We start from the raw sequence: 27,903 nt of genomic DNA, 5'->3' as shown, positions 1-27,903 counted from the left end.
AAAGCAGAGATGCTCAGGAACAAAGAAGGAATGACTCAGCCTCATATGAGATAAAACACTCTTAAGGCACAGGCTCAACCCTAGATTTTATCCTTCCAGATCAAATGTTCGGGAAGTCACATCCATGCTGGAGGAAATGCTGTCAGTAAGTACTTCGATGCTTTATTGCACTGACTTGGGGCAGCTCTGTAACAAAGGTTTGCGGTAGTCCACCCAAAGGATGGAACACACAGTCAACTATTAAAACCCCCTCTGGAAGACTTGTCCAAAGATGCCTCCTCCTGCCCAGCAGTGAGGCGCACATACAAACCTGAAACCACTGACTGGAGTTGGACTTACAAACCTTTCTTTCAAACTGTTACCAAGCTCAACCAGACTCTGTCTACCTCCTCATCCTATGATTCAGATCCCAAGATGGTACAGTTCTACAGGGAACCCTCCACATTTGTGGTCTATTTATTTATTATGACAATTTTCTGGCAGGTATCAAGAACAGGTTTTGAAGAAAGAGCAGCAAAAGGATGAGAATCAGGGCAGCCTATTCCAAACTGACATAAACACCCATTATGGGCAAAGGGAACACTGAGCTTAAGTGTATGTTACCTATGCTCGCATGAACAATAGATGGGGTGATGTCACGATAGCTCTAGTTAGGGTCCCTAGATCTTATACTATTTTTATCAAGAGGACAACCTTAAACAAGTAAAACTACTAACAAAATGCGAGACCCCATAAGAACAAAAGTCCAGGTTCCAGCACTGGGTGACCTATAGAAATTCTATTTTTAGTCTGGAAAACCTCTAGGATGCAATAAACTCCCTCCCAGGCTCGCTAGGGGCTTGAAGAGAGCTCTGGCAAGCGTCAGAATTAACAATAACCTTAATAAAAAGGGGGAGACTCAATCCAAACCCGAAACACTGCTAACCGCCGAGTTCATACATGTGACACAAATCTGGAGCATTTCAGAAGGTCTGATGAACTGGATCACCAGTGAGGATGAGACAAGAGTTCCCACCTGTGCTTCCAAGTAGGTCACACTGAATGACTGCTTGTAGCAACAAAATGTTAGTGATCTCTCCTCACTCTCAAAACTGGACTATATTTTTAGTGTTCTCTTTCAGGTTTATTGAGGTCTAATTTACACAGAGTAAGTTTCACCTGTTTAGAGAGCAATTCTGTGGGTTAGAAAAAAACTTACAAAATTTGTGGCCACTATCACAATCAAGATATAAAAATGGTTTCATCACCCCCAAAATTCCCTTGTGTGCCCCTTTATAATCAACCTCTAACCCTAGCTTCTAATTAAAAAAAAAAACAACAGACTGTATTATAATTTAAATTTCAACACTGTTTAGACTTCCCCTTAACTATTTACCATATATCACTGATCCCAAGACATTACCCCCAACACACACACTCTTAGATTTGAACATTCTCAAATTATGATGTGTTTTATAATCAATGGCATTTTATCATTATAACTGAGAAAAAATTTTCTTTTTAGGAAGGAGTATATAAAATAATGATGTGTCATAATCTATAGTGCCTTAAAAAATTCAATGAAGTATAATATTAAGTTTTCATTGAATACTTACTATGTGCTAAGCATCCTACTGGGCACTAAAAGTGCAAATATGAACAACATGGACCATAAAGAACTATCACTCAAGGGGAGAGAGAAAAACAATTATAATGTGGTCCTGTCTGTAACACAGGGCTATCCACTCACAGGGACTAAATAAAATTACCCACCCTTCTTTCAGACAAAATTCTGCCCCAGTTCATATTGTTTCATGTTCACGGGCAATGAGGAGGGAAGAAGGACCATTCAGTTCCACTCTGCTCATTCCAGGAATGAGTTATGGCCACACCATCTGACAGATCCCCTGGGAACAATCCAGTGATTTCTTCCCCAATTCGCTGCTGTGGTAGAGGAGGCTCTTCCTAGCGTGCGGCAGCTGCACGCCTTTTAGGGCCACGTCAAAAGACAAGTCACTCCAAATAACCGCTCAATCCGGGGGAGGCAGATACTCCGAAGCTTTCACACACATGCCTCAAAGTCCCCAGATTCTCCCCTGGACACATTTTAAAGCAGAAGGAAGAGAAGTTAGCGTCCTTACCTGGTTCTTGAAAGTGCTCTTCATTTGATAGAGTTCTAGACAAGATAAGTATTAATGCTTCTTTAAACTGGTCAAAATGCACCTAAAAATAAACAATTCAAAATAAATTAAAAATGTTTTCCATAGCCTTAAGGAAGCAAACCCATGTACAAGGTTCCAGAACCATTTGTTAGCATCCTGACAGCCTTGAAGGGAGTCCTAGAACCTGTTTTTGTTCCCGATTCTTCTTTTCTCTAAAGCACTAAAGGGAAAATGGGATGATCATTTTACACACCAGAGTCACCAACACCAGTATCAACATTTGTTCAACCCTGAGGGGGAAAATTGCACAGCAAAATCCTCTTTATAAACTCAGAAGAAGATAGGTTTTGAACTCAGTTCCTTTTATTTTTCTGAACAAGACCAGAAGAGAAAGATGTTAGGTTAGACACTAGAAAAAATTTTCCAAGTAAATGACCCTTTTTAACAATGTGCCAAAAACGCTTTCATCTCTTAAGATATTCTAGAAGAGAGTAAACTACCTTTCAAGGATGACTTGAAATACAGTCTTGCCTCAGGCAAGTAGATGATATTTATCTCCCAAGGCCCCTAATTCTATAAACAAGTAGAAATCAATAGCATACACAAAGGATAAAAGAACCTTGGGAAGCATGCTCCCGAATTCTTAAAAATACAATTACCTTGACTGAAGTAGGATGGAACCTGAGTTTTACTTAAGTTAATACTCAGAATTGGTTATTGAAGCTTTATTTAATGTTTTGTGAGTACAATTTTGCAAATATCCTTATCAGTTTCCTTGGCACATAAGGGAGAGTCCCTCTTCTCTTGGTGTGGTCCACAAAGGAGACTGTTGGTATCATTTGGAACTTTCAGTATTAAAAAGAAAAAAGGCGGGGAGGTTTGTACAATTCTTGAAAAAAAAAAAAAAAAAAACAAACTTAGAACTGGGATATTAAAGGAGTAAAATGGTTTTCTTTATAGCCAAGTATATTATTCTATAACTTAAATTCACATGATCTCACCATGGGGCAGAAGCAAGAGATGGTATTTCTTCTCACCATAATTATAGTTTAATAACATGGTACCTATTTATACAGAAGCCCATATGTAAATACAAAGTTGATAAATTCATAATGTGTGCTGCTGTGGGTCTCTTTGGGACATCATTACAAAACATTGCCTAGGAGTTTAAATATAGGTGACAGATAAAAACCACTTCTGAATTAAATGTGGAAAAGCAGCAAACCTCATTAGTTATCTAAACAACAAAGGAAACAAATCATATGTCTTATTCATGCAAATCAATGCAAAGGAGAGGAATCCACTGAGATTCATGTGTCATAAAACTGTATATGCTTGCAATTTACCACGCTCCCCCAAACGACATGTGATTTCTCTACCACATTCATTTTGATTACTTGAAATTGCTTTCTAAATCATATTCCTTTAGATCACACAGACTAAAAGTCGGCATATTTATGGAGCCAGAGCAGAAGTCCATTAAGGAAGGGCGGGCATCTGCTAAGGAGCCAGTGAAGGATTAAAAGATCATAGAATTATAAACTGTGCTCATTAGGTTTCATAGCTGACAAATCACAGAAATACCGGGGAGAGGAAAGAGGGCCAGCTTTTGCCAGTGGCGGCTGTGCTTCAGGCACTGCGGCATCCAGCCTCGGTTAGCCAGGGGAAGACCATCTTCCCCACCAGCCAGCTCACAGACATCTCATACCCAAGCCCCTCCTACTCAGGGCATCTCCCACACTGGCATCTACTACTTCCTACCAGGATCATGCCTTCCTCTCAGGGTGGGCAGGAGAAGGGTGAGGAGCGAAGGCTCTATATGCCGGAGCCAGTTGGCCAGAGGTTCTGACTCTGGCTCAGCCACTCACCTGCTTCTGTGAAATGGCTCAGTTACTAAACCTCTCCAAGCTTGAGTCTGCTCCTCTTGAGAAGTGGGGCTATGGAACAACTAATTTTTACGATTCATTCAGCAGATATTTATTGGGCCACTGCTATGTGCCAGGCCCTATCCTAGGCCCTGGTGATAGGGCCTCCATATGCTCAGGAATGGTCACAGGCAGTCAGGCAGGTACTTTGCCAAAAGCACTGCATGTGTTTTATGTTATGTATGCCACCACCTCCCTCATAACAGCTTTAGGGAGATAAAATGAGAGTTACATGAAGTGTCTCAAACTTCCTAGCACTTGTGCAGTTCAGTTCAGTCACTTAGTCGTGTCCAACTCTTTGCAACCCCATGGACTGCAGCACACCAGGCTTCACTGTCCATCACCAACTTCCAGAGCTTGCCAGGTACTCAGTAAGTGGTAGTAGCCACTACCAATAGGCAGTAATGGGGTGACTATTTTCACCACTTTCACAGAGAAATGGCCAAGTAAAGCGACTGACCATGAGAGTGACCCAGCCAACCAAGTGCAGGGTGGGGTGAGAGCAGGAGATCTGGGAGCCTGCCTCCCCCAGGATCTGTGCAGCTGCCCAGCACCAGAAAAGCAGATCTGGTCTGCTGTGTTCGGGGACCCCAACTCCTTGATTCTACTCTCTCTTAGGGAATCAGTAGGCATGACCGAATGAAACTGGAGTCCCTTGTTGCCACAGTTAGTTAATGAGTTGAAGAGAAGGAGGCTCCTGTTTCAAAAGGGTGGTTTCTGATTTGAGACTTTCACATCCTTTATACCTGACTCTGTGGGCCTCTGCTGGGTCTTCTCAAGGTGGCAGTTTTGATAGAAGTCATTGGAAAGAACCCTTCAGAATTTTGTCCTAATGTAGTTCAACCCGGTGAGGACTAGCCACACAGATGACTCAGGGGTCTCTGTATCTCAAATTTACTCCCCCAACCCCCACTGCTAAATGGGAAAGAGATTCAGTTACTAGAAAGTTATATTAATGCAAGTCCTGGGGGCACTATTGTAGGTTCATTCCCTCCTGGACATTTAGCCAGCTGACTCTCACAACATCCAGGAGAGACAGGCCCCTATAAGTGTGTTATTAGTCTGTTTGACAGTGTCCCATAAGTCCCTTCTGTTCTCTATGCCTGTTTTTTGCTCCTGCGATTAGATGAATTTTACTGCTCTATCTCAAGGCAGGCATCCTTCCACTAAATTGAAAGGAAAGAGGCTCAGAGAAGGCATGTCCTTTCCAAGGCTGCTGGTTTTGAAGTGACAGAGTACCAGGAGAACTCAGGCCTTCTGCCTGGACTCATCAAAGTCCAGCCCCCTGCCCATCCCAGTCCCTCCTTCTCTCCTGGTCTGACCTCTCAGGGAGATCCCTCTGTTGGTCCAGGTCACATCCTCAACTTTACACAATGTCACGAGGCGTAGAGCCGGAGACTGAGGCTTCAGGACACAAAGCCTGTCCTGAAGGACATGAAGGCAAGAGTATATATAACCTCTGCCCTCAAGTGGTTTACCAGCTACAGTCCAGATTCTAGAGGGTGGGAGGGGGGACAAGGGAAGAAAGTCGATTAGCAACTACAAGGCTGAAACTGGCAAACATTTTGAGACACAAAAAAATGAAAAGAAAAAATAATTCCACTGTATGTGCGTGATCTTTTATTATATATATATATATATATATATAAAATCTATCTATCTATCTATCTATCTCACAACTTCTTTATCCATGGACATCTAGGTTACTTCCATGTCCTGGCTATCGTAAACAGTGCTGCAGTGAACACTGGGGTACATGTGTCTTCTTGAATTACGGTTTTCTCAGGGTATATGCCCAGTGGTGGGATTGCTGGGTCATATAGTAGTTTTATTCCTAGTTTTTTAAGGAATCTCCAGCCATAATCATGGCTGTTATCAACTTACATCCCCACCCAGAGTGCAAAAGTGTTTCCTTTTTATTCAACCATGAAAAGGAACAAATGTGAATCAGCTGAACCGAGGTGGATGAACCTAGAGCCTGTTATACAGAATGAAGTTAGAAAGAGAAAAACAAATATCGTATATTAACACATATATGTGGAATCGAGAAAAATGGTACTGATGAACCTATTTGCAGGGCAGGAATAGAGACGCAGATATAGAGAACAGACTTGTAGACATAGTTGGGGGAAAAGAGGCTGGGACGAATTGAGAAAGCAATTGACATATATACTGTGTAAAATAGCTTGTGGCAAGCTGCTATGCAACACTAGGAGCCCAGCCTGGCACCCTGTGATGACCTAGAGGTGTGGGATGGAAGGGTAGAGGGAGGCTCAAGAGGAAGGGGATAGACATATAGTTATGACTGATTCATGTTGCTGTATGGCAGAAACCAACACAACTGCTGCTGCTGCTGCTGCTAAGTCGCTTCAGTCGTGTCTGACTCTGTGCGACCCCATAGACGGCAGCCCACCAGGCTCTACCATCCCTGGGATTCTCCAGGCAAGAACACTGGAGTGGGTTGCCATTGCCTTCTCCAATGCATGAAAGTGAAAAGTGAAAGTGAAGTCGCTCAGTCGTGTCCGACCCTCAGCGACCCCATGGACTGCAGCCTCCATCCATGGGATTTTCCAGGCAAGGGTACTGGAGTGGGGTGCCATTGCCTTCTCTGAACCAACACAACACTGTAAAGCAATTATCCTCCAATTAAAAAAACAAACAAATAAATAAACAATCAGCAGCTCTTAAAAAAAAAAAAAAAAAAAGCTGGTAGGGGGCTCTGATAAAAGAGTAGGTCCTAGTAGGCCAACAGGGAAAAGAAGGACAGGTTTTTGACATCTGACTTCTCCAAGATATTCACAGGCAGAGCTTAAAAGTTTCCAAAATGGACTTAGGATGTATTAAATCAGCTACATTTTAGAAGGAAAAAAGTTTATAAAAGACTAAACATGATTATTAACTCAGGGGTTCTTCATAATCCAACATGGTCTATCTGGGTAACCTCTTCTTCCTCCACAAGAAGAACCTACAGATCTAAAACAAGTACCTGGCAGGCTGATCAAACAACTGGAGCAGCTGTAAGTCTTAAATTGATCTTTATTTTCCTTCTTGTGAGGACAGAGACATTGGACCCTCTGCCTTAAACAGCAGTAAATTCCACATCTTTCAAGAGAATTCTCTAATAGAGGCAGGTGACTGCTATTTTTCATCTGCGCTCATGATTACTGATGGGGTGGAAAAGTCCCTCAGGGCACAACTCAGAACCAAAAAACGTGAATAAACGCCCTCTATTATGAAGAAATGCGCATCCAAGGGCTCACTCAGTTCAGCCCCTGAAATTTTTAAGTACCATTTTTATCCTCCCAGGGAGCTTTACTATTGTGTTCTGTTAAAATTTAGAAGTCTTCAGAAATATTCAATGTAATTAAATCTCACATGGTAACCAGCTTTGGTAGCCATGCATACCTTGATAGGTACCCCCTCATTTGAATAATAACTGCTGCCATTCATTTTACAAGCATCCCTATGCCTTGTATGCCTCAAAGGGCAGTTTGCAGCAATGGGAAAATTACCTGACTGACTAAAAACACCCATGACATTCAAACTAAATTAACAGGAAGACTAGTCAAGTCTGATATTTTCTGTCATGTGTCACCAATGCTTAATAGAAATTTACTTCATCTTTCTTCCTCCCCAAATTTCATAGGAATGCTTTTTGAGAAACACAATTTGCCTCTCTGAAAAAAAAGAATTTAAGCATGGCATAATAAAGAGATGCTATTTCAAACCACACACACAAAACCCTGCAACAGGAAACAGAAGGAGGAACTTAAATTGCATGAAATTGTCTCGTGCAATCATGGAGATCAGATGCACACAGGGTTCCCCATGTGAGCAGGCAGCACTTCAAACAGACCCGAGATGAGAGGGCTTAAGCCAGATTCAACATAGTGCACTTATTGGACCAAAGGCCTACGTAACTCTCATCACACGTAGGAGATTTGCATCTATTAATACAAGGAAGAATCAAAGAAAGGACTCTCAAAACGTTAAATGTTAGCTGAAATGGGTATAGAAATACGGACTCACCAGAAGGTTGATGTAGAGGAAAAAACCATTGACAGCATTATGCAAAGAGAAATGACACAGAAGAACAGAGAGACCTGGTTTCGTAATGTAAGATTCAGTTACAAAATATTTTCTCCTAAATACAGCATTTGGGTTATTGCAGCTTAAAAGTCATTTACTGAAAACAACGTGGAGAGAGGCCAAGGCCATTTTCAAAGGTGGGTTTGTAAAACCTAAAGCAACCATATAAAGTTGTACTCCAAGACAGTTCCAAGGAGTTCTGCCTACAGATGGAAATAGATACAAGCCACTGCCACTCAAGAGAGTTGCTAGTGATTCCATTCTCCACTTGAATGAGCTTTCTCAGAAAACCATTCCTGGGAAGTCATCATATATTAAAAACCTACTCTCAATGTGTAAGGGATAGAGGAGGGGAGTGTACAGAGAGACACAGGACACAGTAGTTACCTACTTGCCTGGCTCCAAAATCAGCTTCTGACACGCACAATCTAAGGCAACTTCATCACAATCTAATAAGGAGGATATTATTTTTTCCATTATACAGATGAAGAAACTGAGGCTCAAAGTATTTAAGATAACAGGTATACATGGCTAAAAAGCAGCAGGAATCAGTACCTGAATTCAGGTCTGATTCAAAGACTGCTTCTACAGCATATGGTCTCCATGTGGTGGGTGTGAGGGTGAGGGGTGGGAGGTGGAGGTCATGAGAGGTGGAAGGTGAGGGGTGGGAGGTGGGGGGCGAGGGCAAGTTGCAGGGAATGGAGAATGAGATCCATATTTGTATATGTGCAGTCTGAGGAGAGATGCATTCAAACTCAGGGACTGGAAAATCTAGGTTCCCATCTCAGCGCTGCTTCAAATGAGTTGCCTGACCTTGGACAAGTCATTATCCTTTTTCCAAGTTCTGGGTTCTAGGTTTCTCTGTCATACAGATGGACACTGAAGTGTAAAATCTGTGCTGAACACTGAAGAACTTTCAGTCCCCTCCATCCAAACAAGAAGCTACTCATAAAAGTATAAATGGAATACTGTAGAAACCTAATGACCATTCCAGATCATATCACTATTTTCTCTGGTGAGACTGACGGCCATTACTGAAACAGAGTAGGTAGAAAAGAACAGCTCTTCAGCACTTGCTCCTGCCTTTTGTTGAGAATGGAAGGTCTTTCCAAAGGGCTTCCCTTTGCTCTTACTTTATCAGATTAATGCCTCGCGAGGGTCACAGTATGCAATACCAAAGGCAATTTTGTGGTGAGGTTGATAAGAAAGTATTAATAAAGAAAAGTAGCAAGTCTTGTAATCTCTTAATCAGGTCTTCTTGTCTATAAATGTGAATTATAGATCCTTAGGAGTTCAAATCAACCCCAGATGACATGGTTGTAAAGGAATGGAGTGATGGTTTACATAAAGCCACAAGACCAAAATAGAACCAGAAAATATCCCTCAGAAGTACAAATTATCACCACCAGAAAGTACTGCCATACTTCTGATCCACTTTTCAAATGGTTAAAATGTGTATTGTTCCTGCTGTTCACTCACTAAGTTGTGTCTGACTTTTTGCGACCCCATGGACTGCAGCATGCCAAGCTCCTCCATCCTTCACTATCTCCTGGAGTTTGCTCAAATTCATGTCTGTTGAGTCGGTGATGCTATCTAACCATCTCATCCTCTGCCGCCCCAGTGAAAGAAATCTTAAAAAGCTCAATGAAGCAAACCAGCAGATCAACATATAAAATTAAATATGATGTTTATAAAAGAACTCCAGGTACTTGAAAATGAAAAGTGGGGAAACTGGGTGGAATTATATATTTGTACAGTTATCAACTTTTAATACAAAAATTCCAAAGTGCCTTTGATGACCAAAGTCCACATACGTCTGGCACTCTTTGGAGACCAGGGGTAAGTTCTGCTGCCATATGGTTTGTTCTGATTCTAGAGAGTGTCAAGGATGTGAGATGCTAATTCTTTATCATCCAGATTCATATTAAAGAAGACATCAGGGAAACTCAGGAGGCAGCTTGGTCTTAAAGTTAAAATGTTCCATGAGGAAAAGAAAATGTATTTTTAAAACTGGAACTAACTAAAGGCTTCAACAAAAGCAAGGTAAATTATCATCTTTATGTTCTAATTGCTAATAAAGGAGGAGAGAGGTATGTGGAAACTCATTTAAAAGACAATAAACAGGAAGTACCTACAACTGGAATCAACTGCTTAGATGAAAACTTGGTTAATAAGTGAGCTAATATGGTTCTCTTTCTTAAATGTCTGTAGCACTTACTCCCAGTACTATTCACCTACCAGGAATGTTACCTAATCAGTCCCTAAGTTCCTCAGTATCTTGAGGAATCCCTTGTCTTGGGGTCTGACCCGCCTGACATGTGCTTACCTGATAACAAAGATACAAGTAGAGCTCTTTTGATAGTCTAGTAGGAAATGCCTACCAGCAATGTCCTCTTTCCTTTAAATCAGGGATCCACAATCTCTGGGCATTTCAAACACTTACAAGATAACTGCCAAGTGTGTGCACGCTAAGTTGCTTCAGTCGTGGACGACTCTTTGTGACCTTACAGACCATAGCCTGTCAGGCTCCTCTGTCCATGGGATTCTCCAGGCAAGAATACTGGAGTGGGTTGCCATTTCCTCCTGCTGGGGATATTCCCAACCCAGGGATTGAACCTACGTCTCTTGGGTCTCCTGGATTGTCAGGCAGATTCTTTACCACAAGCGCCACCTGTGAAGCCCACCCACCATGGTCAGGGGAATAAGACTTCAAGTTATAAAGCAAGAGCAAAGAGGGCAATCTGAGGGCCAATTAATAAAGTATATAAAAATGGCAAGTTGATTTAAGTTAGTTTCCTTAATTACTGTCAAAAGAAACATTAGGCTTAAAAAAAAAAAAAGAACAAGAAGTTACAAAAGATGGATCTTAAGATAAAAAATAAACAGATAATATTCATATTCTTAGGTGAGGGGGGAAATGTTTTTACCACACTTCTTTTTCAAGAAAAAAGATTAAATCAGCCTAATTCCAAAGGAGGTAAAACTTATTTGTTTTGTTTAAAAATTATACTTGGAATTCTCTGGCGATTCAGTGGGGAGGACTCTGCACTTTCACTGCCAAGAACCTGGGTTCAATCCCTGATCAGGATACTAAGATCCTGCAAGTCAGGCAGTGCAGCCAAAAAAAAAGGGAGTAAATGCATCAGTTCTTTAAAAAAGAAATTATATTTGTTATGATATAAAAGACAAAATTAAAACCATGAGCATGCAGGAAGCTGGATATTAATGTACTCAAAAGCCAATTTAATGGAAAAGTTTACAATAAACATAAGCTGCACCCATACCAAAAGGCCATTAGAGTGCTGACATATGGGACACATACAATACATATTTGTCACATTAATGAATAGAGGAATATAGAGAGGTTGTCATGCTATTATTCTTTCTCCTTTTTTATTAAGCCACACTGCTAACTCTGACATATATTTCTATAAATACCATCTAAAGAGAGGGAAGATGCTGGCATTAGAAACAATTATAATATTATAATTCTACAACTTATGATCTGTATTTAATATATCATGATGGTAGAACTTAGAATTCTCCAGTGAAGTCTAAGGAATTTTTTTCCTTACAATTTAAAATTGTAGACCATATAGAGTATCTTAACAGCATATGGCGCAGTTTATGTGATCATCTGAGAATAATTCAGTTTCATAAAAAATGCAAATTGAACAGTAGTGCATTAATTCATGCCAACTCTGCTCTCAAGACAACCACCAGGGACCTTCCCCATGAAATCAATATGCATACATCTATTTAACTTTTATCACTGGATAAGTAAATATCACACTATAGACCACTTAGGTATTCATTATTCACAGGCCAAGAGCAAATTTAAAAGTGGGTTGGTAGTGTCAAGTTGTTAATGAATCAATCAATAACTGGTCCACTGCTTTAGTCTGCCAAATGAGGGCAAAGATGCACAACATCTGGAGAGTGGGCTGTCAGTCTGCTGCCAAGGAGCAATCTGTTTACAGCAGAGGGTTCTGTGTTTCACTGGCTCTCAAGGAAACCTGAAGTCATATTCTGTCTTCTCTGGCTTTAAGAAGCATGATACTATCCCTCAGATACCAAAAGGACTCAGATCCCTAAGAACCACAGTGGGAAATGAGATTCTGTTGGCTTCCAATAGTGTCTGAGATGGAGAAAGAACAAGAAAACAGTTGAATGCCTTACAGGATGAGGAGCAAGTGGTTTAATTCTCAAAGCTCCCATTTTGGTTGCTTTCAAAGCAAGATTTTTGCTTTTTTTTTTTTAGGGATCACATGTATTTATAAGCAGCTAATCCTCCCCCAAAGTTACCAAAAATGGTTTCACTTTTGCAAAAATCTCATACTTTCTTTAAGTATGAGTCCTGTTAGATGCCACCTTCATGGTGCCAAGCCCCCAAGAACATCATCCCCTGTACATTAACTTCAGGATGCTCACCACTCCTATTTCCCATCACAGAGAGCCAATACACTGCCCTGTGTCTGAGGTCACCTGCCCAATGTTTCAGTTACGAGACAGCGAAAATGAAATGAAGAAAAGGAAGTTTGGTCACTAGAATAAAGCTGAGCTTCACAGTTGCTTCCTCGATTTATACCATGTGATAAAAACAAACATCTACAAAGTGTCAGCAATGGCAGCAACAGAGCTCGAAAAGTACTGCCCATTTTTCCTTCTTACCCATTCAAAAAACCAATAGCAAGATTCAACCCAAAGCCAAACAAATGATGCTTTCAATTTTAATTATGAGAATTGAAGACACTAGCAGGTCATGACATCCTTCCCACTAATAGCAAGAGGAACCTCTTTTCGGCTCTTACTCATCTCTGTGACCTGATCTACAGGGAGAACATGACTATTTGTTTTCATAGGTAAAACTTAACATCAGCACATATGCACATGCCTGCTGGAAGCAAGTCATGCTGGGTTTTAAATGAATCTGCACAGTATTTATTTACCTTCCTGTCTTATTTCCTGGGTGAAAGGTTTAATTAATACTTTATTCTACAAACAGTCCTCACAAGAAAGAGCTTTATGTTTATAGTTTATAAACATCCTAACAGCGAGCTGCTCTTCCTGGGACGGCAGTTTTCTCCCTGTAAGTTCCTTCACTTCAGTGGAAATCTCAGCTCCCTCCCTTGATGAGTGTGGAGTCCATAAAATGCACCACAAAGAGTTGGAAAACATCCTCGGTACCTTTTTCTCTTCTCATCTAAGATGCTCAGTGTACACTTTCACTCCAGAGCACAAATTAAAGCAGGCCCTGGTCACCGCAGCAAACTGCGCTGCTGTGTCGCTTCCATTATATTCCCCGCCTCCCACCCCTCGCTGTTTATCAGGTTAACAGCTAAGAGCACACACGGCCAGAATGTTAGAAACAAGTTGCAGCGCCTGTGGTTTGCTCCACACCCCTTCCCTCCCCGCCCCCGACAGAAACCGCACCCACTTCCCACCGCCCGCCTCTCCGCGGGCCTTACCCGGCCCAGGAGGTTGTCCTGAAGCAGCGTCTCCTGCAGCACTGGGGCCACCTCCTCCAAGCTCAACATGTGGCAGAGGTCGGTGAGTTCCTCCTGTCCCAGGGACCCGGTGCCCGTCGTGTCAAAACTGTCAAACAGCTCCTTGAGTCGGGCCTCATGCTGGTCCTGCTCTGCCTCATCCATCCCATCGCCCGCAGCGCTCACCTGCACGGGACAGAGACAAGGCCTGGTCATGGCAGGGCCGGAGTCCTGCCGCCCCTTGCATGCCACCCCCACGCTTGCCAGTCCCTTGGGAATGCTGGGTGTGTCCTGGGCCCCTCACTTTGGTCGATCGGGGCCTTGTGAGGGTCAGCGGGGGAGGGAGGTAACACTGCACACCTCCCAGTGAAGCCTTTGGGCCTCCAGGCCAGGCCAGGGGAGCTCCCGCACACACTCACACCAGGTGCATACCCACGAGGTTGGGTCCTGGCAGGGTCACCAGAAGGAAGGAGTCTCCTGGGCAGAAAGGCGTCTTTCTCTCCTGCCCAGCCTCAGGCAGGCAGCCAGTATGTCAAACGCAAGACTGAGAGTGGTCAGGACTCAGAGAAGGTGAAAAGCCACTCCTGCCATCCAGTCCTTCCAAATGAAGTGGTAGTTAGTGACAGCAGACTGCAGGACCAGAGCTCCATGCAATACAGCAAGCTCCAGAAGACCTGCCAGATGTTGCCATCTGCCAAACTGTTTCCCTCCGCCCAGCCTAGCTGCCCCTCTTTGTAGTCAGACTGGAGGGCTGCAGCAAAGAGGCACTGGGTGAACATGTCTGATACAAAACCGCCCCTGTTTACATGAGACCAAATGCCTCTTACATGAGTTCCTCAAAAATGGCAACTCAATTAACTTCACTGCTGCAATTACGTGAGGTGTGACCGGAAGAGTATTCCCTGAAGCTTGCTTTAGCCCCAGGGAGCTTTAGGTAAGGCCTAGTTGCCTAGAGAAAGAGGAAAACACCACTTCAGCCTTTTAGAAAGACAGTGAGATTCGAAAGAACCACAGACCACATGTGAATCATGCAGAATCTTAGGACCCTCTACAATCTAGACCATCTCACCTCTGTACTCCTGGTGAAGAGGTTTTCCATCTCTCTGACCCACCCCAATTCCAGCCTTTCCATTTTTCCATCTTTCACAGGACTCATGAAAACACAGTTATCAATAACTCGCAGAATCATTTTTGTTAAAATATATATCGTAAAATTCTAGGTCCCTTCCAGTTGAAGAATGAAATTTGGTTTTTTGTTTGCATAATCATTCGCTTCTATTGTGTTGGGATTTCCAGTGAAAGCCTGAAACATTTGCATCTGAAGGTACCTTCACCATGACGCAATGGAAGCCAAACATGACAGACATATATACCCTTGAGAGGGTGACCTCAGCCATCTCAAAAACGACTTGTAGCATTAGCCCCTTGACTATAAAAAGCAGCACCCTAAAAAAGTAAATAAATAAATATTTATCTTGCCAATATAATTTTTCTTGGGATTAAAAAAGATAACATGGAATTCACTCTATTAACAGAATTTTGAGCGTGTGGTACCGTATTGTTCACTATATATGCACTGTTATCCAGCAGCTTTCTAGAACTTTTCCATCTTGCATGACTGAAACTCTGCACTCACTCCCCAGTAACCCTCTATGTCTACTCTGCTAGCCCGTGGCACACCAATATTCTACTTTTAAAAGCACACATTTAAGTAAAACAAGCCCTGGATCAGAAAACTGTAATTTAGAGGCGATGTTATAGGGCAGATCTTTACAATCACGGGGACCACACACATTAAGAAGCTGCACACAGCCAGACCTGAAAATAAACAAGCCTTCCAGAACACATGAGTGCTGCTCTAGGCTGGGTTGCCTTCTTTCCTCAGACAACTGTTCAAAACATGACAAGCTAACACAGAGCGAACGACCATCCCAAGGGTCTCAGCAGAACTGAGTGAACTCAGAAGATGGATCGAACAGCTAGGCTGCTCATTAAAGGGATAGAGGTAATGTTCAGCTCCAGGCTCCTGGTCTCCAAGGTCTCCTCTCCTAATTATCAGTTTCTCTATTATGGTGCTGCTAGCTCTGGCTGCCTTCCCAGGGTTGGTCTGTTGGCTTAACTAATCACCACGTAAATGTTTACAAAATAACTTGCGAGTGTGACATAAACATCAAAACACCAGAAAGGAACAACCAAGGTGTTAGGCAAAGCTATAACCCACTCCAGTATTCTTGCCTGGAAAATCCCATGGACAGAGGAGCCTTGCGGACTACAGTCCATGGGGCTGCAAAAGAGCTGGACACAACTGAGCACAAAAGTTAGGAATTTAGACAATGCCAAGGCTTGGCTAATGAAATTCACTTAGCGTCTGCCCATCTCATCATCAACTAAGATCTGTTGAGAATCCCCAAGATGCTCTGGGATTTTCAAGGCTGTCATAGCTCTCAGACTTAGTCTCTGAGTTTTACAGTCCCCTGGGCTAGACTTTTTTAAAATTTATTTATTTTTAATTTTTTTGGACATCTTTTTTTATCCCAAGAAAAATTATATTGGCAAGATACACTTTTTTAAGGTGCTGCTTTCTATAGTCGAGGGGCTAGTTCCCGTGGCACATGGGGTCTCAGTTCCCCAAGCAGGGATTGAACCCAAGAGCCCTGCAGCGGAAGTGGGGAGTCTTAACCACTGAACTGCCAGGGAAGTCCCTAGGCTAGAATCTGATCAACTTCATACAAGTTAGACTATTCTGCTTCTTCCTGAGTTTGCATATTTTTTTAAAATGCAAAAGTGAAAGAACTCTAACACTTCCCCTTTTAAAAATTACTTTTAAGGGCTGGAAACTTGTCTGTCTAAACCAATGAAAGAGGACCATAAAAATCACAACAGTTATGTGTATCTGAGTTTATTCACCCACTGGCAACTGTAACCATATTTGTTTTCTAGTCTGTGAGTCTGTTTCTGTTTTGTAAATAAATTCATTTGTACTTCAATTTAAAAAGAAAAAACACCTCACAATGTACTAAGAAGTCTCAATCTTATTCATGGCTTTGAACCTGATAAACTATCACATCCTGCTCTTTACAAGGCCATTGGATTTTCACTAATTCAAACCTTTCATCTCATAGCAATTTTCCTTTTTTATCTATTTCATCTCCCTCCTTCCCAAGAACTGTGCTCAGTAAAACATTCTGTAGACTTAACAGGAAAAACAGCCCCACCCCTGCAGAACAAATGATCATATGGAAACATCCAAAAGATGTTACATATGGTGACAAGTTGTCAGTACTCTTCTGGCACAAAAGGGGTTTTTACTGGTTGATATTATTCCCCAAATGTTCATCAGTTATTTCATGTGCAAGAATTATTTTTCTCCTCATTTGGCAGAAATTTCTTTAGCAGCAAGGTCCATGATTTCAGTTTCTTTTCTAGCTTCCCAATGTTTAGTACAGTCTATTCTTCATACCAGGGACTCAGTAAACGTCATGGAGTTAGTATACGAGATACCTTGCAAGGAAACTTACCCTGAATGATCATTATAGAAATAAGCATACGAAGACTTTGAAACACCTATTTCTTTCACAAGAAGACATACCTAAGCATAAGTTGAAGGCAAGCACTCACTGTCAAACTGCGCCATGAAGACCATCTTAAGTTTGATTCTACAAGTTAGTAATTAAGGATTCACAAACTTCAGCTGCATTTTCTTGTTGCTACAGAATATGATTTTGGAGGAAAATCTGTTAAAATACTTTCCCAAGTTCCCTTGTCTAGAGAATGAGAATAATAATACCCAGCTGGAAGGTTGTTTTGAGTGTTAAATATGGCAAGCAAGAGCAGCTAATCCCAGAGGAAATTGGTACAAGAGAGTTATTGAGAAAACAACCAAGAAAATACCTGCAATTTACAAAGGAGAGGTAAACTGAAGAGGAGTAACTTATATACATCAACCAGCCATAGTCCTGCCTTCCAAAAATCAAAACAGGAGCTGTGGAATACTCTAGAAAGCAAGAACAGGTTGGAGGCATATTATGCATATAAGCAATATCATATTACTAAATGGTAACAGCAGTAGGTAATGTTCAGGGCATCCTCAATTTTCAAAGGCAGATTATTGATAAATTTAATGTCAAACAAAAGCAAAAAGGCTGAACTATAGTTGAGAGCTCAGAAGATTTTTTGTTTTTCTTTTTAACTTCTGAGAATTTACTATAAGTCTGGCCCATGCTGAGTACTTCACATAAATTATCTCATTTAATCCTCTTAATTCTTTAAAGTAGCTATCATATTCCCATTTAATATGTAGAAACTGGGGCCTGGCAAAGTCAAGCTACTTGTCCGATGATTTAACACTAAAAATGGCCATGGGCCCGGGACTTGAACTCTGGTATGACTCTAAATTATACTATCTGTCAACCTTACACATGCACACAGAACACACGAATGCGACCTCTGGTACAGTTTCATTGACAAATCTATCATCTCCACTTTTATGTATTAACCAGCTGTATGGTACCAAGCACCAGAAACCATCATATAATACCTGGTGGCCACAGACTCCTCCAAATTGGAATGAGGAGGAATGGGGTGCCTTCCTCCCTACATCCTTTGATTCATTTATTGAATAACTATGGGTTAGATAGCATCACCAACTCAATGGATATGAATCTGAGCAAACTCTGGGAGATAGTGAAGCCTGGCGTACTGCAGTCCAAGGGGTCACAGAGAGTCAGGTACAATTTAGCAACTGAACACCACCAACCACATAGCCCATGAGGCTCTAAGGATGCACAGACTAAGCATTCTCTATCTTCTAAAGGAGCTTTAGGATTTATGGCAAAGAAGAAATACATTTTTACACAAAATGTTCACTGTGTCTTCAATAACGGGCATAGTCCAGAAACAGATAATTGTTAATACTTAAGTATGTCTAATCTGTGTAATTCAATGCTTTCCAGAGTGAGAGCCCAGCTGACACTCCCCAGTGACAGGAATCTTACTTAGAGATGAAGGAAGTTGGGTTTTGAGTAATAAATCATCCCTCAAATTTCCAAGGACAATTTCAGTTTTACGAAGGCTGCCACAAGCCTGGACCTCTACCATATACTTTTTCAATCAAACTGCCAGAAACCTTATGACACCTTTAGAATTAAACAGCCAGTGTGGGTAATATTTTGGAGTTCTAACCAGGGATGGTTAAATAAGAGGCAGATGCACCAAGCCATTAATCATAACATTTACCACCCAACAACCACACAAAATGAGAGTGATTCAGAGCATTTTCCTTCCAAATAACTCAAAACAAGGCTGCCAGGATGTGCTGTCTCTGACAGGGATGTCCATCAGAGACCGCTGTCACTGTGCTCCCCTCGGCAACCCCAGCTGATGAAATCACAGTGCCGTCTGGTATTGGAAAAGAGTGAGGTGGAGGTGCGGGTGGGACAATGAAGTCCCTAATATAAGGCCAGCATGAAGTAGAGCCGTGAACTTGTGAACTTTCCAGCATCCAAGGTATAGAAAGGAGCTTGTAAGAATGGCAGACCAGCCAAAGGGAACGTCTGCTCTGGCCAAAAGGATGAAAAGAGGACAAAGTCTGGCAAGAGAAAACCAAATAATAAATGAGCACAATGCCAGAGTCCCTAGCCCAGGCCTTTTATTTCACCTCCAGATGGTTCAGCAGCTGAACAGCTACAAGGAATGTCTGGATGGCCCTCTTGGCTCAGCAGCTTTCCCTGAGTATCGTAATAGATGCTTTTGGATCTGTGTTCAGACATAGCTGTTGGGGTCCATAGCCCAGGCAGTGACCACTAAGTGACTAATTTAGTTATTTTATAACTAAAGTGATGAACATAGACCAGCTCTGCTTTGGCTAAGCTTTTCATTCATGCCTTTTGCTTTCACTGTTTGTCACGTCAGAGCCTTATAATACCAATGGTCAAACTAGAATGCTTCTTTTTCTTCACTCTTTTCTGCAAACACTTTAATTTGTTGCAAAGATTTCCATTTTGGACCAATTTCAGCATAAAATGACACAGTGACAAGAATAAATTTAAGTTTAGCAGAAGCTTAACAGAAAAAGCAATGCGCCCCATCCCCCATTTATGTGTTGATGTAGAATATTTCTTCCAAAAACTGCTGCTCATCAAACCTATTACTGTCAGAGAATCTCCTCTCAGCTCGGATAGCACCTCACTTCTAGCTGGATACTAAAAGCACAAGAGTATCAGCAAGAATAAAATCGGAATGTAAAAATATAACACAAAAACTTAAATGTCACCACACAGTGGAAAAAATCACATTAAATTTGAAAGAAAATAACAAACTTTGCTAACTACAATTAAAAAAAATTTAACTAAGGATATTCCACTAGCATTTATTCTAAAACATAACAGGCTTTAGTATTTTACTTTCCTGAAATGATGTAACAAACCCAAGCTTTTGATAAACCTAGTAGCTAGGTGGATTACCCAATCAAGTCTTAACTCAGAATGGCTGGAGGAATAAAATCATTAGCCTGGCACAGGGTAGCTTCAATAGCCTGTAATCAGCTACTAAGTAAAATTTCAGAAATAGAAAACAGAGGTTCATGTTTGTTAGGCTCCTAAAATAGATAGCTTGTAACAACTTTCACTCCTTGAGCCACTTTTACTTAAATTAATTGAGAATGTCTGCAGCTCTGACTATGGGTCCCTGGAGTATAGCCTCGTTTTTGTTCTTGTCTTCTCATATCTATAAACAATATTTTCCTAGCTTTGTTTTTTAAGCGAGCATTAGATCATAAATAGTTTGTAATTTTTCCATCTAAAAGCTTGAACAAATGGTTAATTGATGATATGAACTGCAATTAAAAAGTGTCCTGATTTCAAATAAAGTTGCTCTCATATTTCCTTCTTTCAAATTTATATTTTATTTGTGAATAGGACAAAAATATCTTCTTGCAAGCTTCAGTAAATCTCTCCACAAGCCCCTGCCCAACAGATGTAAGTTCAATAGCCAGAATTCAAACCACATAATTTATTGGCTTACAAATGAATTGACATCTATAAAAATAAACCTCCTGAAAAGGCTGCAGGCTGATTGAATCGTTCTAAAATGCTCTAAATGTGCCAACCCTTTATCAGTATAAGACTGATAAAATGTATTTTCACTATCAACATAAAACAGAAGCATCAAGATTGGGGAAATGTTAGTTTAGAAAGTCATTTGCAGTGACATTTAAAACAATTTATTTGAATAACATTTGACATGATAAAAATGTTGCCTATTAAGACTGGCTGTTCAAAATTCATTGGCGCCCTATTCTCCGCCTCTGTGACAGTTAACATCTTTTGATATTAAGGCTCATCACATATCTAAAATGAAAAACGAACAAGAAAAAAGACACCCATGGCATTCTGAGCAAGTGCCTTATTATAAAAATGACTGATCCTGACATTTGACTGCAAAGACCATGCCTGTGATGGCCCCCTATAAAGCCTCTTCCTGCCTTGGCAATACCTTTGCTGATGTCCAACCCATTTGGAACATCTGTAACTCTTACCCTTTATCTACACTGCAATTCAGAATGCTTTCCTCTAAGGAATCACCAGAAACCAGCTGAAAATAAACAAATCTGCCAAGAAACTCCCCAGCAGTTCACTTCACCTCTCTGAGGACACTGACAACAGCTGAGGAGACCACAGTAAACTGTTTTGTCAGCCAGCCTGTCATGTCACTGTTACAAACAGTCTGGGAATTTTCACAGCCCTCTTCAACTCCAGAGCAAAACCTGCCAATATTTCAGGTCAATTACCAACACGCTAGCCATCAAAGAAGACTCAAAATTAAACTGACACTGAAACAAACAAATATGTCCTTGCAGACTGTCAAGCCTCAGGAAACAAGTAAACATATAAATTTATGTTAATATATTTTAGATTGAGAACCCTCCCTGGTCTCAGAAGCTTAGCCTGAGTGCCTCTGTGGACTTTTTTGGGATTCTAATCCTAAAAAAGCTATCACCTCAGTCACAACAGACAATGACGGTGATTGATTTTGATTTCACAAATCCAAGAGTTAATTTCTATGACAAGCTTATGTCAGGAGTTCCTCGACACCAGGAAGGGATCTGCCCCAGTCAAGTAAAGAAAGCAGAAGATCCCATAATAGCTAAGCTGTCTAGAAACAAGGTACAGGGTAGCACAATCTTTCCAGCTCGCATTTCATTTACACTTAAGCCTGGGTTTGTCAGGGTTGAGGCTGGGAAATCGCCCTTTCCTATCTCTATCTCTTTCAACTTCACAGAACGAGCTTTCAGCAGTAAACTGTCTCCATCAGCCTTGTCCTTTTGTCAGAGGCCGGTTTGGTAGCTGCAGAAACCCACCCTCTGGAACCCTGGAAGCTTCTCCGGCTACACTCTACACTTCATTCCGTGGGTCTGGCGGTCAAGGGTTTCAGGCAATAAACCGAGCGTCATTTTGTTCTTCCCGTTTTCTTAACAGTCGCACGGGGAAGTCTTTCTCTATGCACTGATCTCTCACACCTTCTAAAATGCCCACTTTACTAAACAGCTCTCCGCGACTCAGTCCAGACTAACACCTCGGGCTCCCCCAGGCAGGTTTCTCTTCAATTTCTCAGTCACAGTGTTGCCTGGGTGGCACAAGGCAACAGAACCACCACCCTTTCTGCTCCCTCCAGGATTCAGGTCCGCTCCTGGACCTGCACACAGTAGCCGCTTTCAGCCGGCGGTGCGGGCGGGGACCCTGCGGGGTGCGGAGGTGCCCAGCCCCGGCTGAGCTGCGGTGCCGGCGAAGGGCGAGGCGAGGGCGGAGCGCGGGTGCGCCGCCCAGGTGCCCCGCAACTCGTGATGCAGATGCGCCCCCGACCGCCTGCCTATCGCTACCCCCGGACACCTCGGGCACCCCATTGTGTCTCGAAGCAGCAGTTCCCTCGGCCCCCGCTGTCCTCGCTTACCTTCTGTCGGCCTCTCCGTTGCGCCCGCACAGCCGGCCGCTGCCTCCAGTGCTCTGCAAAGCGGGGAGGGACGCTTTGTTAGGGCTCCAGAAGCCGGACAATACTTCGCAGCCGGCGCCGGGGTTCCGGGCGGGCGTCCTTCAAAAGGACGCGAATGGGGACCAGAGCGAGCGTCATTTCCATATGTAAGAGGCCAGCACTCACAAAAGCGCGGCTCCCGGGGACTGCGGCGCGCATCCTCCGCGCCCGCCGACCCGCCCCCGCCGCCCGCGCTCCGGGACCGGCCCCTCCTCCGCCTCCCACGCCGCCCCCTCCCCGCCTGGTTCTCCGCTAACGCCCGGGTCCGAGCCGGCCGCCTGGCCACCCGCTTCCTCGCTGCCGACAGCCACCATCCGGCCGCAGCCCCGGAGGGGGATCCCCAGCTTGTCCCGATGCCGGGGCTGCCCGGGCGCGCAGGGCCTCGCCGACGGCGCGGGGGCAGCACGAGGCCTCCAAGCACCCCCAGGCCGCGGGACTGGGGTCCCCGGGAGCCGGCTGCGCGCTTACCGCGTCCCGGAGCTCAGGCGCCCGGTGCCGCCGCGGGTGCCATGACCGCGGGGGCACTCGGGACTCGGAGGCGGCGGCGGCGGTGGCAGCTGGACGGCCGCACCCAGCGCGCTCGGCTCCGGGCTCTGCCGCGGCCACCCGAAGCCTTGGACGGCGGGGAGGAAGGGCCAGGCCCGCGCGGGGAGGAGGAGCCAGGGCGACGCCGGCCCGGGCGCGACTCCTCCTACGCGGCCCGCGCAGCTGGGGCCGCTGAGGGAGGAGCGCTGGGCGCCGCCCGGGCCCTCTCGGAGTCAGTCCCCGACCCTCCTCCACGGGGACCGCTCCTCGTGCGGCCGAAGCCCGGAGGAGCTCGGTCCCGACCGCTCGGGCGGTCGCCGCGGAGATCTGAACTCTGAAAGTCCGGGGCTTGCTGGGACGCGGGTGGGGGAGGTCAGCGACCTGAAGTCGACCCTCTGCCCCTTTCTTCCTTGCAGAAACTCGTGCACACACCCCTCCGTGCCGAGGACACCCGGCCAGCAAAGTCTCCGGGTCGGGGAAAGGGCCCGCCTCCAGCCCGTGGAACCTTGAAATGGGGATTCAGGTGCCTTTTTTGCCCCAGGCGGCCTTGGATTTCTCGGCCCTCGAGCGCCCATTGGCGGTCATTAGAAGAGGGTCCCGGGAGGCTGAAGAGCTCCAGGCTTGACCCTGAACCCTACCAGTGAGTGCGACCCTCCTACCAATCTAGACTGGCTTCCACACCTGCCCACCATGTCCTTCTGTGGCTACATCCAACCCCCCTTCTGTGGCTACATCCAACCCTCTGTCACTAGCCACACCGGAGGGAAACTCCTTGGAGTCGGAAGTTCTCAGGCCTGTGATTGCTTGGTATTTATCGCCTCCTCCCTCCTACCCTTACTCCACCGGCTCCCCCAGAGTCGCTGCTTCTCACTTCCCGCATCTCTACACTTCTGATCTGGAGGCAAACCCGACTCCAGTCCGGGCCTAGAGGCGTTGGCTATGGGCCGGCGGTGACACCACTTTTCTCTCTGGGCTGCAGAGTTCAATGCGTTGCTCTCGAAGAAGGAGCCGCCTGATTTAGTATAAACCCACCAGCCTGGTCATTTCAGCTGGAAACTGGAAAATGTTCCCTTGCTACTGAAAGAACAAGGGGTAAACAGGAAGAAACTAGCATTTTCTGAGAATCCAGTGTGCTGGAAACTTGACAGGAATGATTTTATCCAATCCTCACAGCACCTTTAGGAGCCAAACCTTATTCCATCAATTTGCAAATGAGGAAACCAGGCCTCAGAGAAGTTAAGGAGCTTGCTCAGGACCACACAACTAGTTGGCACAGCTAGGCTTCAAAAGCAGATCACATTTGTGACAAAATTGCACAGAACTAAATATACACTCACAGGAACAAGTGAGCATAAAACTGGTGGCATTTGAATAAGGCCCTAGGATTGTTTTGAGGTCATTTTCCAGGTTGTGACATTATATTATAATTATGCAAAATGTTATCATTGGGGAGAATTGGGGAAAAGGTCTGTAAGGAACCTCTCTTGTATTATTTCTTACAATTCAATATGAATTGACAGATAACTGAAAATAAAGTTTGGGGTTTGTTTGTTTTATGCAGATCAGCTTTATTTTAGAAACCAAATACTATTCCCTCAACACATAGACATGGAGAATAAGAAAAAGGAGAGGGTCATGCTCTCTCCCCAGTCTTTAATAGTCTTGGGCAAACATGCACACACACACACACTCTCATCTATTTTATGCATGACTGTTCAGTCCAGTAATAATTATACAACATAATACACACTGTTTGTTATGGGAAGAGCTAACCTGTTATCAGAATCCTTACATAAATATCATGCTATAAATAAGAGAATATGTTTACTGGGGACTAAAACAGCCAACAGTCCTAGAAGGTAAGAATGAAGAGTTTTTGGGGTTTTTTTCCAGAATGAAATAATGCCATTTGCAGCAACATGAATGGACCTAGGGATTATCATACTAAGTGAAGTAAGTCAGAAAGAGAAAGACAAATACCATATAATATCATTTATATGTGGAATTCAAAATAAGACACAAATGAACATATCTATGAAACAGATACAACCCCACAGGCATAGAGAACAGACTAGTGGTTGCTAAGGGGGAGGTGGGTGGATGAGGGAAGGATTGGGAGTTTGGGATGCAAACTAATATATACAGGATGGATACACAAGGTCCTAAGTATAGCACATGGAACTATATTAAATATCCTGTGATAAACCATAATGGAAAAGAATATGAAAAAGAATATATATACATATGTAACATATATATATGTATGTATGTATAACTGAATCTCTTTGCTCTGCAGCAGAAATTAACACAACATTGTAAATCAACTATGTGATAAAATAAGATTAAAAAAAATTTTATTTTTTCTTGTTTCATCTAGTTTCTGCCATGAGAGTCGCACCATACAAGTTCTCTCCCCAGGCATCACTTTTTTTTTTTTCTCCCCAGGCACCACTTTTTAACTTGCAAGAATCCTTAAGGATGAGACTTTCATTTATTTCCAGCAGTGATTCTTAGGGTTGAGGAGATGTTCCCTATGGAGAAAACTCAGAATTGGCGGGAATTGTGTCATTTCAAAACCACAATATACTCTTTCACAAGGGGAGTAAATGGAGTGGAGTTAATGCTGAAAATTACACACAATTTCCAGCTTCGCTACAAAGGAGGGGGAAGTATGCAGCATGGCTACATCATGGTGTAGCTTTGCAATAACAATCCTGCCAATGAAAATCATTTAACACAATGTGCCTGCAATTTAGGTTGCACAGGGTGAAGGTTAGTCTTGGTCCAGACTGAGTCACTGGAAGAAAGCAGGGAATTACCTTAGAAGCTATCACTTGAGATTTTCTCTGTTAAACAAAAAATAAAGATAACAGCAGAAATAGTGGCCAAGCATCAACTGTATTTGCAATGTAAGAAAAAAATTAAAAGAAATGTAAATGTTTACCCAGAGTTAATACCCTTCACAACCCACATTCCTTATCTCTTGCAGTTTATCTACACTGATACCAGTTCTCACTTTAAGAAGAGCCTTGTTCAGGGACCTAGTATCCTTAAAGTTTTTGTAGTCAACACCTCCCAATGGCTTTCTGCTATATTTTCCAGTACTCGATTGGCTTTCTTAGATTGTTAAAATGCTGTAAAAAGTTAACTAAAAAATAGTCCAGGGAAAAGAAAGTTATTCTTTGTGTCTTCCTGCAGTAACTCTGTAATGATTAATTTAGAGTCAAGATAACAGAAGTTAATTAAAAGAGGGAGTAAGGGTGGGAGATTCAAACTTCATAAATGTCCTGGAATCTGCAGTTATCTTTCTCTGATTAAGAAAAGGCTACAGCTCTAACCAAACTGTGTACTCTCCCTTAAAGTCATAGTTGGCCTTATGTTATTTCATAATTGCAGAATAGTAAAAAACAAACAAAAAACCTAAACTAAAACTCTCCTGTCACTCTGGTAACTCCCAGCTCCTTCTATACTTAGTGTCTTTCTTATTTCTCTGATGGTTTGAACTAATCAGGACAGTGTTTGTGTAAGCAGTAGAGCTGCATCAAGGAGAGCCAAGTACATAAAGCAGATTATCAGTAATTACCCAAGCCAGGGACTGTCTGGGTGAAAAGGACATCACCCTCTCCCCAAAGGCCTAAGGAGATGGATGGTGAAAGGAGGAAGGGGAAAATCTGGGTTCCAGACTTACAAGTCAAAGATCACGAGTTTGCCTGACAAAATATTGATGGTAAGAACCCAAGAATATGCCAGCAAGAAACAAGAGACACACAGAAGAGGGATGGGAAAGAGACAGAAAGCAAACAGATTTACATTTGTGCCTATTTGTGCTCTAAAGAACGCAAACAAGACTTACATTTACATTTCCTAATTTGTACCTTAGGAATTAGGATGCTCTCTTTATCTTCCTCATTCAGCAAAAATAACTTATTTTTAATTGGAGGACAATTGCTTTACAATGTTGTGCTGTTGTGTTTCGGCCATACAACAACGTGAATCAGCCAGAAGTATACATATACCCCCTCTCTCTTGAGCCTTCCTGCCACACCACCCTACCCGCCCCACCCGTCTAAGTTGTCACAGAGGACTCTGTTGAACTTCTTGTGTTGTACAGCAACTTCCTATTACTTATCTATTTTTACATATGGTAATGTATATGTTTCAATGTTACCCTCTCAATTCATCCCACGCTCTCCTTTCCCCACTGTGTCCACAAATCTGTTCTCTATGTCTGTGTTTCCATTGCTGCCCTGCAAATAAGTTCATTAGTACCATTTTTCTAGATTCCATATATATGCATGAATATACGACATTTGTTTTTGTTTTTGTTTTACTTACTTCACTCTGTATAACAGGCTCTAGGTTCATCCACCTCAGTTTAAATGACTCAAATTCGTTTCTTTTTGTGGCTGAGTAATATTCCTTTGTATGTATATATGTATCACAACTTCTTTATCCATTCATTTGTCAGTGGACATCTAGGTTGCTTCCATGTCCTGGCTATTGTAAAGATTATTTTTTAAAAAGTAGGCATTAAACACCTATTTGACTTCACTTTCACTTTTCCCTTTCCTGCATTGGAGAAGGAAATGGCAACCCACTCCAGTGTTCTTGCCTGGAGAATCCCAGGGACAGGGGAGCCTGGAGAGCTGCCGTCTATGGGGTCGCACAGAATCAGACACAACTGAAGTGACTTGGCAGCAGTAGCAGCCATGT

At 42.9% G+C, this 27,903-nt stretch overlaps 1 protein-coding gene across 8 annotated transcripts in view; it reads right to left on the bottom strand.

Annotated features, from left to right (window-relative positions):
• NIN (ninein) overlaps positions 1 to 23,214 on the bottom strand; it is a 104,741-nt gene extending 81,527 nt beyond the window's left edge. For 6 of the 8 annotated variants that reach the window (XM_044925128.1, XM_044925129.1, XM_044925130.1 and 3 more), the window contains exons 1-3: positions 22,588 to 22,640; positions 13,624 to 13,827; positions 2,121 to 2,202 (exon numbers count right to left, since the gene is read on the bottom strand). In XM_044925128.1, the coding sequence (XP_044781063.1) occupies positions 2,121 to 2,202; positions 13,624 to 13,806 (265 nt within the window). In that variant the 5' untranslated portion in view covers positions 13,807 to 13,827; positions 22,588 to 22,640. Of the gene's footprint in view, positions 1 to 2,120; positions 2,203 to 13,623; positions 13,828 to 14,073; positions 14,228 to 22,587; positions 22,641 to 23,133 lie in introns of those variants that run through there. The other 2 variants (XM_025295786.2, XM_025295787.2) reach the window with 2 other exon arrangements.
• Positions 23,215 to 27,903: the final 4,689 nt, after the last annotated feature.

This window comes from Bubalus bubalis, chromosome 11, assembly GCF_019923935.1.
Source record: "Bubalus bubalis isolate 160015118507 breed Murrah chromosome 11, NDDB_SH_1, whole genome shotgun sequence".
Lineage (NCBI taxonomy): Eukaryota > Metazoa > Chordata > Mammalia > Artiodactyla > Bovidae > Bubalus > Bubalus bubalis.
The sequence above is the reverse complement of the archived record's forward strand: the minus strand, read 5'-3'. Positions and strand labels throughout refer to the sequence as shown.